The 17,876-nt window shown below is 38.5% G+C and overlaps 1 protein-coding gene and 1 long non-coding RNA gene across 4 annotated transcripts in view; both read left to right on the top strand.

Annotated features, from left to right (window-relative positions):
• Cngl (Cyclic nucleotide-gated ion channel-like) overlaps window positions 1–17,876 on the top strand; it is a 62,086-nt gene that overhangs the window by 30,377 nt on the left and 13,833 nt on the right. For 2 of the 3 annotated variants that reach the window (XM_086840814.1, XM_086840847.1), the window contains exons 3-13: window positions 351–625; window positions 7,889–7,933; window positions 10,958–11,093; window positions 11,157–11,360; window positions 12,056–12,163; window positions 12,240–12,380; window positions 12,449–12,601; window positions 12,660–12,790; window positions 12,995–13,078; window positions 13,924–14,077; window positions 14,142–14,542. In XM_086840814.1, coding sequence (XP_086696940.1) covers window positions 351–625; window positions 7,889–7,933; window positions 10,958–11,093; window positions 11,157–11,360; window positions 12,056–12,163; window positions 12,240–12,380; window positions 12,449–12,601; window positions 12,660–12,790; window positions 12,995–13,078; window positions 13,924–14,077; window positions 14,142–14,542 — 1,832 coding nt within the window. Of the gene's footprint in view, window positions 1–350; window positions 626–7,888; window positions 7,934–8,704; window positions 11,094–11,156; window positions 11,361–12,055; window positions 12,164–12,239; window positions 12,381–12,448; window positions 12,602–12,659; window positions 12,791–12,994; window positions 13,079–13,923; window positions 14,078–14,141; window positions 14,543–17,876 lie in introns of those variants that run through there. The other variant, XM_086840879.1, reaches the window with a different exon arrangement.
• LOC147645170 (uncharacterized) lies at window positions 3,192–7,169 on the top strand. Its single transcript, XR_015273461.1, has one exon. It is a non-coding gene; the product is annotated as an uncharacterized LOC147645170 (long non-coding RNA).

Below are 17,876 nucleotides of genomic sequence, written 5' to 3' on the forward strand. Positions count from 1 at the left end.
CTCAGAAATGTGTTGTGTACAAAAGTTGCAAGTCATTGTTTATTAGTGTTCAAAGTTAGTAACTGATCATACATACATACTTACTGGTCATAGATACTTACTGTTCAGAGGTACTTACTGCTCATAGTTACTTAATGTTCATTGATACTTACTGGTAATATATACTTACTGTTGAGAGTTAATAACTTATCAGAGATACTTACGGTTCAGAGTTACTTACTGGGCATAGATACTTTCTGATCATAGGCTTGACACCCTGCAAGGGTATAAATATGTGAAAACTATCAGTTCATTTTCAAACTATATTTTTTTTATATATTTATATTTTTTTTTTGCTGTGATCATTGCAGATGGAGACGCACGACCACGAGCACGGAGCGGGCAAGTTCGTCAAGGATGTGGCCCGCCAGGTGCACGACTGCAACAGCGACACGGATGTCATTAGTCCCACGGGCACCAGTAGCTCCGGCGGCGGTGGTGGGGGAGGAGGAGCCAGCGGCGGACCCGGGACGAGCGATGGCGGCCACCACAAGCGGCATCATAAGAGCAGCGCGTCGGCGATGGCCCGCGACGACGACAACAACAGTGCGGCCCACTCCTCGGACAGTAAAAGTCCCAGTCAGCGGTAAGTTTGATTTTTGGTCTCTCACCTCGTTTTTCCTATTGCCGAAACCGAATAAACACCCACACATGCACTGAGCGAAAAAGGACAATGATTTAAAAACTTAAAACTTAAAAAAACATCTTACAATTATGAATTGTTGAAATATTTAAATCACCTATAAATTGAAATACTTGAATTGATAGAGTTATATAAAATCGCTTTCAAATAGCTAGAGCTATTTAAAATCGAACTATTATCCATAAAACAGCATTCCTTGTGTTGGTCTATGCCAAGAATTTAAAAAATTTAAACTGTCATAAGTTATTAAGTTGCAAAATAATATAATTTTTACCTAAAATTGTTGTAGCAAAGGTAAATTCCATTTCGCTCAGTGCACACACACCAAGACGTGAATAGCTGTAAAATACAAGTTGAAAGCGGACTAAAAAATAAGAGGAAAAGCTCAAGAAGCTAAAGAAAAGAAGAGAAACGAAAAAAAACGAGCATAACAAAGATGATTTATTCAAATCGTGCCAAGTTGTTACCAAACACATAAACATAATCCGGCTCTGCTTGCAGTCCACACACACCCACTTACACACACATACACCACACTACAGTCACACCCCTAGACCCACACCTATACACACACACGCACAGACACACTCACACACATATAGACACGTGCCGTAAGCGTAATTGATAAATGTGTAGCATACTTTGTTGGGCTTCGTTCGCCTTGGCAGCTTTGTTGTACGCCATATTTGATCAACCGTAAGCGACATCACATCCGTACTCGCATCCGTATCCGCAGGACAGCAGATGAAACCCAGTCCTGGTAAAAAAAGAGAATTTATATATAACAGAAAATAAGACAAATAAAAAAAGCCCGGACCGATTCAATTCAGTTCAACTCAATTCAATTAAATTAAATTAGCAATTAGCAAGTCCCCCCCTCACATCCGTATATGTCAGTATATAACTGTGTGTGTCTGTATGATGAGGTCCCCAGCATATCCTATATATCCTTTGCGGTCTCCCGGAGTTTCGTACGCCAAGGGGAAAGGGGAATTGAAATCAGAATGGGAATGTGTGAATGTGAATGTGAATGTGAATGCGAATGGGAATGTAAATGTTAATAGGAGACGGAGAGCAACATCAAAAGTTTTCAGTTCGGCTTCTGGTTAATCTAATCAGCAGCCTTAGATCTGTCCAGAGGCAGTTCTATACAGCAGACAGTGCGTTTCAGGGCTGTAAGCCAGTATAATATTTAAATTAAATCTGGATGGGGTGTAAAGAGCTAACACCTTGAATGGGTTTGTTTTTAAATTCTTGTAAATAAATTAATTTATAAGGAAATATATGTTCACATTAAGCTCCTTCTCATTTATAATTATTTTATTTTTAATTTAAGACAACATTTAAAGCCCGTTTCGAGGCTTTACAATCTCTAACCGCACTGTGTCCTTTGCCCAGTAAATGTTGAGGTTTTCCCGAAGCTTGAACTTTTTTGCCTTTGCAGTTGAATGGAGCTGTCGCAAGGAGCTGTCGCAAGGACACTCACACACACACCATGACACACAGTAACAACTTTTGTTTGTGTTTGTGTTTATTGTGCCATTGTGGTGGTGGCAAAAAGGAAATTAGCAATGACAATTAGCCGGGATTGTCCATGTCCGTCTTGGTGTGTGTGTGTTCTCTCTCTCTCTCTCTCTAGGTGTGTGTGTGTGTGTACATGATTTCATTAATTAACTTGGCCCACAAAACAAAAGGGAAAAGCGGAAGAGTTACACTCGTCCCCTGGGGGCAAGAAGTTTCACCAGCTCCTTGGGCTAATGTGCACTCTCCTTGGGTTAATCTTCGAGCACACGACTACACGCCATGCCACTCGACGCCACTCCAATCCAATCCCTTGGCTCAGAATCCACTCCAGAATGACAACCAAACCACACACATACACACGCCCACACACACGTACTCGCACACACACGGTTGTCCCCAAAAATGTTTATGTGGCCGAGTCAACAATTTAATCAAAAGAAAACATGGCTTCCATTTTAACTACTTACTTATTTAGTTGATAGAGTCTACATATAAGAGACAGCCTATTTCTGTATTGCTCAATGACGATTTGAAGTCACTTGAAAAGGGCGCTGGAAAGTATGCTATATTTCTACTGCATTTCCTTACGGCAATTTTATTTGGTTTGTTTTTCATGGAATTTTGAATTATTCCACTTATTTAAACTGTGAAATTGGAATTGAAGAATACAAAAACAGACATTCCAAAATATATAGTTATATCATTTTGCTTAGTTATTTATCAAGCATATTTTTGGGAATTATTTTATATTATGATACCTGGAAGAAGCCTCCTTTAGCATGCATTTTATTTATTCAGGTTAAAGCATACGTTTTGCCCCGTTTCAAAGTGATTTCAAATCCATTATCCTTTCTTATCATTCTACTTTGGAGGAGACTTAGTGGCAAAATGGAAGCCCAGTCAATTTTGAGACATTAAAACTATTACTAACCATATATATATGGCAACCGTGTCTGATCGTATATAACCACTTTTCGAATCGGATCGGATCGGATCGGATCACATATAGATCCGGCAGCTCGTCGCTGACCAGTGCGCAGCACCATTCTTGTGGCTGCACCACTAACAACACTAGTTTAAGGTACACAGAGAGGGATAGACTTATACTGGCGCCGGCACATCCTCATCCATATCAGCGGCGTCAGGTGCGCCTCCATGTGAACAGTCCGTCCTCCGACCAGAGTGCGTACACGCCGGTGGGGAGTGGCACTGGCAGTGGCAGGTCGCTGCCCGCCATGAAGACGCTCTCCTCGTTCATCAGCGAGCATCCCGAGGAGCTCTGTCCGGATGGCCATGGCCAGAAGCAGAATCAGAATCAGTACGGGAATACCAGCCACAACCACAACCAGAATGGCCAGCAGACAACGAAGTGGAAGAGCCTGCGAGCCGTGATGGCCTACTACTGCTCGCTGAGGCGCATCAAGAGGAAAGCCCCCCTTTACCCCTTCCCCCCCTCGTATATTCCATATGTACCAGTGTTCCACACTATATCCGTAATGCCTATATACGCGTTGTCCTAGCCATTGACTAACCAACAAGGCACAGAGACAGAAAGGACAGAGCAGAGACAACAACACTTTGTATAATATTTAAAAGTTGAAGAATTAAAATATTCTAAAAGTAAAGAAGATATATTCTAACATTATTGAATTTAAAATTATAATTATTCTTAGAGTTGAAATTTACAAATGAAGTACAAAAGATAATTCTTCTCTGGCTCTCTTCTTTGTATTCTCTGTGCATCCCATAATATAACATATATATGTGTGTGTAAACTCTCCTGTGCGGGTGTGTGCGGAGAGATCCTGGCCCAGTAAGGTCCTCGATCCGCTCCCGATAAATGTTAATCGATGGAGCAATCGATAAATACTAACCGCATCCAACCAACTAACCGCAACATTTCTGGATCAAACCCCGCTCTCTCGCCCGCTCACGCCCTCTCACTTCCCATCTCACTCTGTCTCTGTCTCTGTCTCTGTTCCCCCTACTAACCCAATCCGTAGTGTATGAAACCTATGTGTAACTCTAATAATATAACCCATATATCATTGATGTGTAAGCGAATGCCACTCTCAACTCTCTGAACTGAACTGAACTCAACTCTGAACTCTCAACTAAAACTGAAACTCAATATCGCCTGCTCGCTCTCGTTCGCTAGCTCTATCCCACTCTCCCACTAGCCCTTTCTCTCTCTCTCTCATATGCCCCACTGTCCTCTCTTTCACTTGGGTACAGTTAATCCTTGTCAAGTGAGCAAACTTTGGGGGCAACTTTCGTTCAACTTCCGTGCAAAGAGGTTTTACGCATTTAATAAGTGTTGACGCGAATTCGCATTTATTAGCCATATGCGTAAGTTATGTATGTATGGTTACTGTGGTGGGGAGCAGAGGTAACACTGTACTAGTAGTTAACCCCGCAACAAAGTTACACCCGGGTTAGAGGGGACAAGAGGTGTCTTGGAAGGATATACATTTTACCACTTTCTGTTCTAGTTTCGGTTCATTTTTGGCAAAGGGCAACTTAAAAAGTTTGCTTCAGCTAAACAACTTGATGCCAACACACACACACGAACACACTCAAGTGTCTAGGTACAGAGGGAGAAATAGTTTATATATTATTATTATTATATTTCACGGATCTACGCAATGGTTCTTCTTTCCCCTTCAATTCAAAGTAATTAAAAAATGGCTTCCTCTTTAGTTACTCTCTCTCTTACATATTTATGGACATGTTCCAAGAGTAACAAAACAAAACGCTTTTTTTTTAGGGATGGAAATTCTTTTATAATTGTATACCCCTTTTTTTCTTTCTGTGCATGAGTAAGGCCAGTATATGAGGAACTTTTGCTGGCAAAAATCTCGGCAAACAGTCGAAAGTTTAAGTGGCTTTTGTCAGTGTGTGTTGTGTGTGTGCGCCTGAATCGATATGTTTAAGCTGCTGGCGCTGCAATGTAGGCGAACTTTTGACACAAATACACCAACACACCAGCCCTAATACACCAACACACCAGCACACACCAACACACCAGCATATGCGCCTATGCATATGCCAACGAAATCCACCCCTTTTTCCCCGGCATTGTGCATGCTCTCCCTCTCTCTGCCTGTCTGACTGACAACTTACAAAGAATTTGAATTTAGAAAATTGCAAATTTATGTAGGGAGCCGCCAAGTGAACAGAATGCCACCGAGAAGGCCATGAAGGAGCCTGCCAGAATTTATGCACCAATTGCAGCCAGAGTCCTGCCTCGTCCTCCGATTTGCCATTTGATGTCGCCAACTTTTCCCTTTCCCTTTCACTTGCATAGATATACAGATGTATGTGAATGTATGTATGTATTTGATGCATGCATGAGGCACACACAACACACACCAATTACACCCGCTCCCCCCTTGAAGGTGCTGCGGTTAGGTAATTCCCTCACAAGCGACTCCTGATTCGCAATCAAATTCATTTGTTCGATCCGGCGATTGTGTTTTGATTTGCAAGCACTTGAAATGCCGCTCACATCCGGCGATGATATATATATTTTGTTGGCTTTTATCGCATTGTCAGCAGCTCTCTCTCTCTCTCGGGCTGCTCATTAACTAGGATGACCCAAAATAATTGGGGTATTACTCACGGGCAATAAGCCGCACACACACAGCTTTCTGGGGGGTGTCACAAAAACCTAATTCGGGGAATTTGCGATTTACGAGTGCACTTGCAGAGCAAAGTGCTTTGTGCTTTTAATTTTTTGGTTTACAAATTTTAAAAGTGCTCCCATTAGGAGGTTGTTTGGGAGCCACTGAGGGGGAAGTTGTATCTTCATTTAAATAACTTTGTCCTATAATTTGTATTATTCGTGTAACCTTTTAAATTATTCATTAATAAGAATTCATATAAAAAAATACCTTTATGGAAATCCCTTTTAAACTGTCGGCTTTTCAAGTAGATTTCCCTCGAGAATTTCCGTGACACTCTGGAAGCTGATGGTGGCTCTCATACACTTTCGCCGGGTGTGAAGTGTCCCCAGACTGTTATAAATTTATCCCCACCAGCAGCAGCTGGGGGAAGGCAGAGCCAGGAAGAGCAGGACGTTGGCCAAATGACTTGGCGGAATTTTTCAATTGTTGTTCCATCTCACTGTGTGTGGTGTTTGAGTGTGTGGGCTCCATCTGGTGGAGCATGATGTGCGGCCAGTCAGTCAAGTGGCGTACCGAACGCGATTGTTTAGCATTCCGTCCGGTCATGGCCTGCGGCTGGGATGGCCGCAAAAACCCAAAAACGAAAAACAAAAATCGAAAACAGAAAGCAGAAGGGAGAAAAATTGAAAACCGAATGAGTAGAGTGTTTCGACCGCAGAATACCCGGTCATAGGCTTGCCCTAATCATAGCATACCTTTAGGCGACGGGCTATTTAAACTAACAAAGTGGACAACATTCTTAAGGAAATAAATATTTCTAAAGGCTGAAAGTAGAGTAAAAAAATAATAATACAGAAATGATTGAAAAGCAACAGAGTGGAGGTGAAAATATAGAATCAATTGCAAATCTGCAAGAAATAATATTAAAGCTTAATTATTAACACTTTCTGTAGGTTTTTTGGTCTTTTAGTTTGTTGTGATTTTCTAACGTACTTCTCATACCCTGCAATGAGTGTAAAAGCACTGAAAACCGAACAATACGTGATGCCAGAAATCGAGATAGAGGCGTTAATTGAAATCCGGCTTAGGCACCGAATCGCCGGTTAACCCCAGGGCGCCCCCAAATCGGACATCATGCAGCCATTAAACAATAACAATTTCAGGCGACCACACATGGCCACACACACTCGGCACACTCGGCACACTCGGCACACACGCTGAACAAACAGGAGAGTCCTTTAACATTTCGCTGGATGATTTGTGGTGCAATAAAGAAGGCCATTTAATACCCAAGGCCCAGCTCTTTAACCTTTTCGAACCCAAGCCAAACGCAAAAACCAAACCCGAATCGAAACGAATCGTATCGAAATCGAAGGAGCGAGAGAAATTGGGAAACGCCAAAACTAACAAGCTCATTCTCAATTTATATTAAATCGAAAGTCCACAAATGGCTCAGCTGACCCCAAAACAACAATGGGGTCAGACCCACACACACACTTGTACAACATATATATATATGAGTGTGTGTGTGTGTGTGTGTGTGAGCGGGGTAATCTTATCGTGCAGCAAGCCTTTTTCCGCTTGGCTGAAATGGGCTGGGCAGCTGGCTAGCCATGGGTTAACTAACGCCGGCAAATGCGGGAAATGCGGCCAAAAAAGCCCCTATATTTATATACATATGTATGCGTATCTGTCTCTGTCATCCCTTTACCCCCTCTCTCTACCTATCTATCTATCTCTTTCTCTGTTTCTCTTTCTGCGAAAATATATGTATATACTCTTCATATATATATATATCTATTTCTATCAAACAACTCACACAACAAATTGAATCAAAACCAAATGAATACAAAACAAAAATATATATATATATTTTAAGCCCAGAAAAACAATATCAACCAGGAAATAGCAAATAGAAAATAGCTATTAGAAAATAGAAAGAAAATATATATACATACATATATACGAATTAAAATAAAATGAAAAACAAACACAAAACAAATACAAATAACAAAACAATGACAATGAAAATGAAAAACTTTCGAAACTCGTTTAGGAAATCGCGTATCGGAGATGGAGCTTCAGATCCAGATTCCGATTGGTAAGTTTATTCTCTTGCGTTCCATATGATTTCTCGGTTTTGTCTCTGCACACACACACGCAAACACAACAAATACAAACAAAGAACACACACACACACATGGAAACATAACGAGCTTTGTCCTGCTTTTGATTTGATTATGATTGCGATTATTATGATGATGATGGTGATGGCCGTTGATAAGGATGATCTCGGCATGTGCGCGCTTTGCATTTGAATAGGCCGCAAAAAGCAGCAACAGAAACATACATATATATACTTACTAACAACATGACATATACCAAAATACATATAAATAATATATATAAATAATAGCGAGTAGAGGGATTTGAGCAGGTCCAAAACCGCAGCTCCCAAAATACACCCACCCAAGTACACCCAAGTACACCCTGTAAAAAGCAAACAAGGAGACATAGGACATACACCCACACCCACACCCACAACCACACCCACAACCACACCCACATTATACACCTATAGCTATCATTGTTTTCCTTTGGTTTTGTCTTTCGTTTAGCTAAAACTGCATTGCTACCAATCGCTTTCGTTTTTCGTACCTCATCGTGTACCACACGACGTATGCGTAATAACTTAGCCACCGCTGTAAATATCTAGAGACAATGAAATTTAGCCACAAAACCAAAAACCAATAAAATAACCTCTAAGGAGATGAATTAAAAACATAATACCAGAAAAAGCAAGCCCTAAACCGTATGAAACATTTGATATGCTGAATGCGAACAATAATTGTGAATAAATTAAGCAAAACAAACAAAAAAACAAAACAATTAATGCATCAGAAAACATCATCTTTCAAAAAACCCAAAATAACTCAACTGTACATATAAACCATGTGTATATACTATATATATATTATATGTATACAAGCCGAATCAAATTGAATCAGACCTAGTACCCTAGATGCTATAGCAGAACAGATGATTGAATGGCGACCCTGAGCGCGGCTTGAGCAAAAGTTGAAAAAAGTGGTAAACCCCCGTCCTTGTCCCAGTCTCCGCACCCAAGTCCCTGTCCCTAGTCCTTTTGTCCTTTGTAGATCTAGTCCTAGATCGAGTTCGTATATACTCGTACTCGTAGTGCTTAGCTATACTCTTGCCCCGTCACTCTATATCTCGCTGGAGTATCGTATGGTAATTGTCGTCCGCCTGTCCGGGTTTGGTTTGTGTTTTAAAAGTACATAAATTACAATCACTACTGATTGATGACGGTTGCAATATTTTGTATATATATATTTTTTACGTATTTTTTGTTTATTCTTCGTTTTTTTTGAAACATTTTAAGCATTATAAATGATGGCAGACGGAAGGAACACTGAGAAAACCATAAATCAGGACGTTATTCAAGTGTGCCAGCTTGGGGAAATATTATTTACATTTCAGAGGAGAAATAGCTTTCATATTTGATTAAATTTAAGCAACAGAAATTGATTATTATTATTTCATTTTTAATTAATATAATTATAACAGCTAGAGTTTAAACCAATGAGAAAATCATTAAGCCCTGATAAGGGAAATAGTATTTATTTAATTTTAAAAACCAGTTTTACTAAACTAAAAAAATACTAAATAATTTTAAAGCTAGGAAATATTCAAATGATAAAAACATTAATTGTTATTCCTTCTACATTTTCCTTTGCCTGTCTAAAGCTTTAAGTGTGATTAATGAAGTTTTTAAGACTTAGCTCAGTGAGATTATATACCCTCACCGGGGGCAAGAGTATCCTTAGCTTCGGTCTGCCGGAGTGTAATCCTTCTGATTTCATTTTCATTTTTTTTTCCTTTGCTTTTAATTGTGAAAAACTTTTTAGTTTCAGTTTTCTCTAAGGGCATTTCTTCACCTCGAGAAAAGCGAGTTTTTAGTTTTTTGTTTATTTTTGCTTGCTTTTCCTTGCTTGGTTTCCCCCCCCCCAAAAAAAAAAGAAAGAAGAATATGAAAACACCTGGCAGACAGTTCAACACTTTTCCAACCCCATACCCAAGGCCGCCGCTGCCGCCAAGAGCTATTTATATCGATAGCGGAAAATTCTTGGCCACTTTCCCCCCGCCCCCCCAGACCTGTTCTCACTCTGTCTCTCTCACACTCCCTGTCTCTATCTCTCTGATTTTCTCTTTCGCTCTTGGTCTGTCTCTGTCTCGCTGCTGCTACTGCTGCTGTTCCTGATGCTGCTGCTGCTATTGCTGCCGCTCAAATTGTTTTCCAATTGCAATTTTCCTCATTTCCCGTCGATTGCATAACGCCTATGATTGTGATTTCGTTTGATTACATTTGATTCTATATTCGATTTGAGTTTGAGTTGATTTCGTTTGCAACTCCCTGGCACATCTATCAATATCGATAAATATCATTTGTAGATTAATGGAAATATCGAAGACTAGCCATAACAATTTATGTATTTCCGCATGCCCATCTATCTCTTTCTATCTCTCTTTCTCTCTCTTAGCTGTCTGTTGCTGTTAATGTTACCGTTACCGTTACTGTTACTCCTACTGTTACTGTTACTATTAGCGTTAAGGTTACCGTTACCAATACCGTTGCCTGCCTTTGTGTTACGGTCCTTTGGGTTTATACCCCATCCTTGTCTTGCCACTAAGTATGCGTAACATAGTCCGTGTTGTGTAGCCCGTAACCCATTTACCTGTAACCCGTAACCCGTAGCCCGTAACCGTTCACCGACTAGCGTAAGTGTTTGATGTTTCGTGTTACGTAAGTGATTAAGCTCTCTCTCTCTCTCTCTATCTCTCTGTATAAGGCACAACCCGTAACGTGAGCACACGCTTAGTAGGAAAGATCTGTCTTTAGTTGCCAACCATTGATAACCTTGAACCCCCTTATCCTTAAAGGAACTCATTTTATTTGGTAGCTAACCGTAGTTTGTGTGAGACAATCCCTTTTTCCTCTCTTCTAAAGAACCTAAAGAAACCTGTAACGGACCCAATTTATATATATTTATATATATACGTCTCTATTTGTGTAAATCTTCTGCGAAATTAAAACGGAAAACAGGACGCGATCGAACCAACGCTGGATGAAGCTGCGCACCACCGTGCAAATCTCATCGGCGATACAGAAGAAACCACCGCTCAAGCGCGAAGACTCCTTCCTGAAGCGTTTCTCGACTAGACAGATACCCGAAACACAGGTGAGAGATAACGATTGAATTCCTACATTATCAACTGATTAACACCTCACAAACTATAAACAGGAAACTGTTGAAGACACGGGTTCAGAAAGTGCCTCTGGTGACGTCGACAAGAGTGTTAAGCGACGGCGACGCTATCTGCAGAAACGACGATCCGTCGTTAATCCAGATGAGAATTTTTACTTCTATTGGTTAATGATGTTAACTGTATGTGTTCTATATAACCTATGGACCCTAATTGTGAGGCAGAGCTTTCCCGAACTGCAGGTGAGTGCCACGGTGGCGGCGGTGGCTTCAGAGGCGGCTTATCTTGTTGCCACGCTTTTCTATTTATTTATTTTATTTTTTTTTGTTCATGTCCCTGTCCAGCCTTTGCCGTACCGTTTTTCCTTTCATTGTGACTTCCATTTCGCCTTTTTCCCTTGGAAGGACCTTTGTTCGTCCTTTGTGTAAGCCAACACCCTTTTGTCATTACGCGGCAAAGGGTTTCAGTTGGTAACGACAGTTGGCCAACTGCGTTCCCTGCGATGGGATAAAGGGGAGTCCCCGGGTCGTCACCTGCCTGTGTCTGTGTGTGTGCTTGTGTGTGTGTGTGTGACCGACAAAATTATCCGCTTTTTTATCTGTTTGCTCCTGGTCTTTGCCTAGTAATGACTCAATTATAAGACACGCAGTCGCTTGGGCCTGGGCAAATGTTTGTTTATGGCCCAGTTAGCTATGTTTTTGGTTAGAGCTGATGTTTGCCATCAGATTAGAGCGGGGGAGTCGTGTTGACTTTGACCTTTAGCCCGGCCGCAAAAGTAGTCCCGCATTTGCAATTGTCAACTGCATTCGCCGCTTAATTACCCTTGACCTGGCCATAAAAATAGACCCAAAAAGAGCACACAGCACGGAGTTCCCCTGCCCGACCGTTAAACGTAACATCCTTTCTCATTTTGAATTCTGGCGCTATTCCTGGACAGCAAGCTGTGCCCACGTTCTGGCTCATCTGCGATTCGATGACAGATGTTGTATTTATCCTAGATATAATAGTTCAATTACGCACAGGCTATCTGGAGCAGGGCCTAATGGTGAGTATCGATTGCATATTAAATTGGATTTTGTATTTATATATTCTAATCAATATTATCCGAAAAATCTTCCCAGGTATACGACGACAGGAAGCTGGCCTGCCACTATGTCCACTCGCGTGACTTCATCTTCGATATGATAGCGCTGATACCATTGGATCTCCTGCAGCTCAAGATGGGCACACATCCGCTCTTGCGTTTTACGCGCTTTTTTAAAGTAAGTTCTCGGGTCTAAGACTTAAGCTTAAGATACCCTGAACTCTAATCTCGAATTAACCCCTTCAGGTTTATCGATCTGTGAGATTTTATTACATCGTAGAGAGTAGAACAGTTTGGCCAAATTTATGGCGCGTTGTTAACCTAATTCATATCCTGTTAATACTGGCACACTGGTTCGGTTGTTTCTATTTTTTACTCTCCGAGGCGGAGGGTTTTCAGGTAAGGATTCGCATTAATTATTATCATAATTATATAACTAACTTTTCGGAATTTGCAGGGCGATTGGGTGTATCCATATCGACCCGGGGACTATGCGACCCTGACCCGCAAGTATCTGGGCAGCCTGTACTGGTCGACCTTGACCCTGACGACCATCGGGGACCTGCCCACGCCGGAGACGAATGCGGAGTGAGTATTAACTTGAAATATTGAAAAATATTTATAGTTGCTGAGATATTTTAAACCGCTCGAAATCAGGTCTTCAAATATGAAATATAAAATGTTTCATGCTCTTAGACAGGGTTTGAATGATTTAAAATCTCCAGCATGGGAGGTTTTTCTTTAATTACTATTAATTACAAATCAATCAACCTTTAACAAACCACCAATCAGACCGAACTTTTCGGTGGACGGCCCACGATCAATACCTAGGCGAGGCATCAAGTCGCGACTGCTCCAGTTTGGCTCTAGCTATGGGTACGAGACTCAACCAACTTTGATTAGTAACTAACTAACAAGGCAACTAAGTAACTAACTCACTGCCTTAGGCAAGGTCAATCAAATCGAGCGAATATCATGCAATTTGTTTGGGGGCTGTCCACCGATTCGGATTCCTTGGCGTTCTTGTTTTCTAACTCCTCAAATCGATCTGTTGCTAACTCTGCCCTGCCCCCTAAAAGCGTTTGGCATCAAAGTTTTCGAAAGCGTGCGACAGCCTTGAACAATTCCATTGATATTTGTGCCTTTGGCTAACTTCAAAAAAAAGAAAAGGAAATAATATTATTGCAAACACAACATTTTGTTGACTTTCGAAAACTTTGATTGAGCTTGCAAAACGGAGAAAGTGTTTGAAAAAGAGAGCGAGTGGTGGCTTTATTCATAAATAATTTAAGAGTGTGCTTAAAATACAGGTTATTTTAAGAAATATTCAAAAATTCTAATGGAATTTTAGATAAACTTAATTATGTATAGATAGCAAATTAAAGAACTCTTGATGATTTCTCATACAATTATTTTATTAAGAATGATTTCATAATTGTTCTGTCTTAAAAGTTATTTAACCTTAATCAAAAGAAATTTATATAGATATATAAAGCTGTTTTAAAAGTGTGTTACTAAGTATTTGTATACGACATCTATTTATTTTCCCAATCAAAATTAACAGAGAAAAGTGCTCTAGGAATGAAGCCTTTACCAAAAACCACTCTCTATCTGTTTCACAAAATAGATATGTTACATCCTTATTCCTGCTGTCTTGTGTGTGTGCTCTACTAATTGATGGCGACACACCTGTGCGCCTTTCTCTCTTTTCTTTTCAACAGATATATTTTTACGATCGTTAGCTATTTGATTGGTGTTTTTATCTTCGCGACCATCGTCGGCCAGGTGGGCAATGTGATAACGAACCGTAATGCGAATCGCCTGGAGTTCGAGCGCCTTCTGGACGGGGCCAAGACCTACATGCGCCACCACAAGGTGCTCTTTATATAATTTTATTTTTACTATATATTACTGTAACCGATATACTATATCCCTGCAGGTGCCCGGCGGCATGAAGCGTCGCGTGCTTCGGTGGTACGACTATAGCTGGTCCCGCGGCAGGATTCAGGGCGGTGGTGACATAAACACGGCGCTGGGCCTGCTTCCCGACAAACTGAAAACCGAACTGGCCTTACATGTCAATCTCAGTGTGCTGAAGAAGGTGACCATCTTCCAGGAGTGCCAGCCGGAGTTCCTCCACGACCTGGTGCTCAAGATGAAGGCCTATATCTTTACGCCGGGCGACTCCATCTGTCGCAAGGGCGAGGTGGCCCGCGAGATGTTCATCATTGCGGACGGCATCCTGGAGGTGCTGAGCGAGACGGGCAAGGTCCTGACCACCATGAAGGCGGGTGATTTTTTTGGAGAGATCGGCATACTCAATCTGGATGGATTGAACAAGTGAGTCCTATTTCTATACGCTTGCAGGGTATAATAATATCAGTCAAAAGCTTGCAAAACATTGAAAACATTCTTGATCAGCTCGGATCAAATCGTCAGATCAGATCGTCTGTATGGGAGCTATATAATACAGTAGTCCGATTTTCAAATTTCACACACAATTTTGGATTAATATATAATGGCTATATATATCAAATTTGATGAAAATCTGTTCAAAACTGAAGAAGTTACAATTTTTTTCTTAAAACTTTCCAATCGTTCCTATGGCAGCTATATATATGTACATATATAGTCCACCGATTCACCATGCTCCAACTTATGTACTAGTATAATTTTATTTAATAATAACTCCATAGTTTCATCCAATAGCTTGCTCCTAAATTGGTTCAAAACAAGTCTCACTCATGGGTTTGATTTGTAGAGCAAATTGTCATATAAATATAGATAAATATCGGTTTAAATAATGATATTATAAATTCAGTCAGAAGCTTTTTACGATATAAAAGAGCCGTTTCCGACCCTATAAATCATATATATTCTTGATCAGCATCGAAAGCCGAGTCGATTTAGCCATCTCAGACAGGAAACAATTTTTTGAAATTTTTTTTTGTATTTTATGATTAAATTTTTCCATTTGTAAAGATTTGAAAAATTGGAAAAATTTTAAATTGGTTTAAGTTTAAAATTGAGTATGCAGAATTATTAATATATTAAAAACTAGTACAGAACAGCTTTCCGAATTGAATTTTATGCTTTTTTGGCTTAGTTATGAGTTTTTTAGATTTTGATTTGTAGAACAAATTTTCATATAAATATAGGTAAATATCGGTTCAAAGAATGGTATTATAATTTCAGAAGCTTGTTTCGATGTCAAGGAGCCATTTCCGACCCTATAAATCATATATATTCTTGATCAGCATCGAAAGCCAAGTCGATTTAGCCATCTCAGACAGAAAAAAATTTTGAATTTTTTTTTGTGTAATTTTATGATTACATTTTTGCATCTGTAAAGTTTTGAAAAATTGGAAAATTTTCAAAAGAGTTTACTTTTAAAATTGTGTATGCAGATTTTTTAGTATATTAAAAACTAGCACAAAACAGCTTTCCGAATTGAATTTTATGCTTTTTTGGCTTAGTTATGAGTTTTTTAGGTTTTGATTTGTAGAACAAATTTTCATATAAATATAGGTAAATATCGGTTCAAAGAATGGTATTATAAATTCAGTCTGAAGCTTTTTACGATATGAAAGAGCCATTTCCGACCCTATAAATCATATATATTCTTGATCAGCATCGAAAGCCGAGTCGATCTAGCCATCTCAGACAGGAAACTATTTTTTGAATTTTTTTTTTGTATTTTATGATTACATTTTTCCATCTGTAAAGATTTGAAAAATTGGAAAAATTTTAAATTGGTTTAAGTTTAAAATTGTGTATGCAGAATTATTAATATATTAAAAACTAGCACAGAACAGCTTTCCGAATTGAATTTTATGCTTTTTTGGCTTAGTTATGAGTTTTTTAGATTTTGATTTGTAGAACAAATTTTCATATAAATATAGGTAAATATCGGTTCAAAGAATGGTATTATAATTTCAGAAGCTTGTTTCGATGTCAAGGAGCCATTTCCGACCCTATAAATCATATATATTCTTGATCAACATCGAAAGCCGAGTCGATATAGCTATCTCAGACAGAAAACAAATTTTGAATTTTTTTTTGTGTAATTTTATGATTACATTTTTGCATCTGTAAAGTTTTGAAAAATTGGAAAATTTTCAAAATAGTTTACGTTTAAAATTGTGTATGCAGATTTATTAATATATTAAAAACTAGCACAAAACAGCTTTCCGAATTAAATTTTTTGCTTTTTTGGCTTAGTTATGAGTTTTTTAGGTTTTGACTTGTAGAACAAATTGTCATATAAATATGGTAAATATCGGTTCAAAGAATGGTATTATAATTTCAGTCAGAAGCTTGTTTCGATGTGAAGGAGCCAGTTCCGACCCTATAAATCATATATATTCTTGATCAGCATCGAAAGCCGAGTCGATCTAGCCATCTCAGACAGGAAACTATTTTTTGAAATTTTTTTTTGTATTTTATGATTACATTTTTGTATCTGTAAAGTTTTGAAAAATTGGAAAAATTTCAAAATAGTTTAAGTTTAAAATTGAGTATGCAGATTTATTAATATATTAAAAACTAGCACAAAACAGCTTTCCGAATTGAATTTTATGCTTTTTTGGCTTAGTTATGAGTTTTTTAGGTTTTGACTTGTAGAACAAATTTTCATATAAATATAGGTAAATATCGGTTCAAAGAATGGTATTATAATTTCAGAAGCTTGTTTCGATGTCAAGGAGCCATTTCCGACCCTATAAATCATATATATTCTTGATCAACATCGAAAGCCGAGTCGATATAGCTATCTCAGACAGAAAACAAATTTTGAATTTTTTTTTGTGTAATTTTATGATTACATTTTTGCATCTGTAAAGTTTTGAAAAATTGGAAAATTTTCAAAATAGTTTAAGTTTAAAATTGAGTATGCAGATTTATTAATATATTAAAAACTAGCACAAAACAGCTTTCCGAATTGAATTTTATGCTTTTTTGACTTAGTTATGAGTTTTTTAGGTTTTGACTTGTAGAACAAATTGTCATATAAATATGGTAAATATCGGTTCAAAGAATGGTATTATAATTTCAGTCAGAAGCTTGTTTCGATGTGAAGGAGCCAGTTCCGACCCTATAAATCATATATATTCTTGATCAGCATCGAAAGCCGAGTCGATTTAGCCATCTCAGACAGAAAAAAAATTTTGAATTTTTTTTTGTGTAATTTTATAATTACATTTTTGCATCTGTAAAGTTTTGAAAAATTGGAAAATTTTCAAAATAGTTTACGTTTAAAATTGTGTATGCAGATTTATTAATATATTAAAAACTAGCACAAAACAGCTTTCCGAATTAAATTTTTTGCTTTTTTGGCTTAGTTATGAGTTTTTTAGGTTTTGATTTGTAGAACAAATTTTCATATAAATATAGGTAAATATCGGTTCAAAGAATGGTATTATAAATTCAGTCTGAAGCTTTTTACGATATGAAAGAGCCATTTCCGACCCTATAAATCATATATATTCTTGATCAGCATCGAAAGCCGAGTCGATCTAGCCATCTCAGACAGGAAACTATTTTTTGAAATTTTTTTTTGTATTTTATGATTACATTTTTGTATCTGTAAAGTTTTGAAAAATTGGAAAAATTTCAAAATAGTTTAAGTTTAAAATTGAGTATGCAGATTTATTAATATATTAAAAACTAGCACAAA

Source organism: Drosophila serrata, unplaced genomic scaffold, assembly GCF_035046125.1.
Source record: "Drosophila serrata isolate PLE 108 unplaced genomic scaffold, ASM3504612v1 contig_3, whole genome shotgun sequence".
Lineage (NCBI taxonomy): Eukaryota > Metazoa > Arthropoda > Insecta > Diptera > Drosophilidae > Drosophila > Drosophila serrata.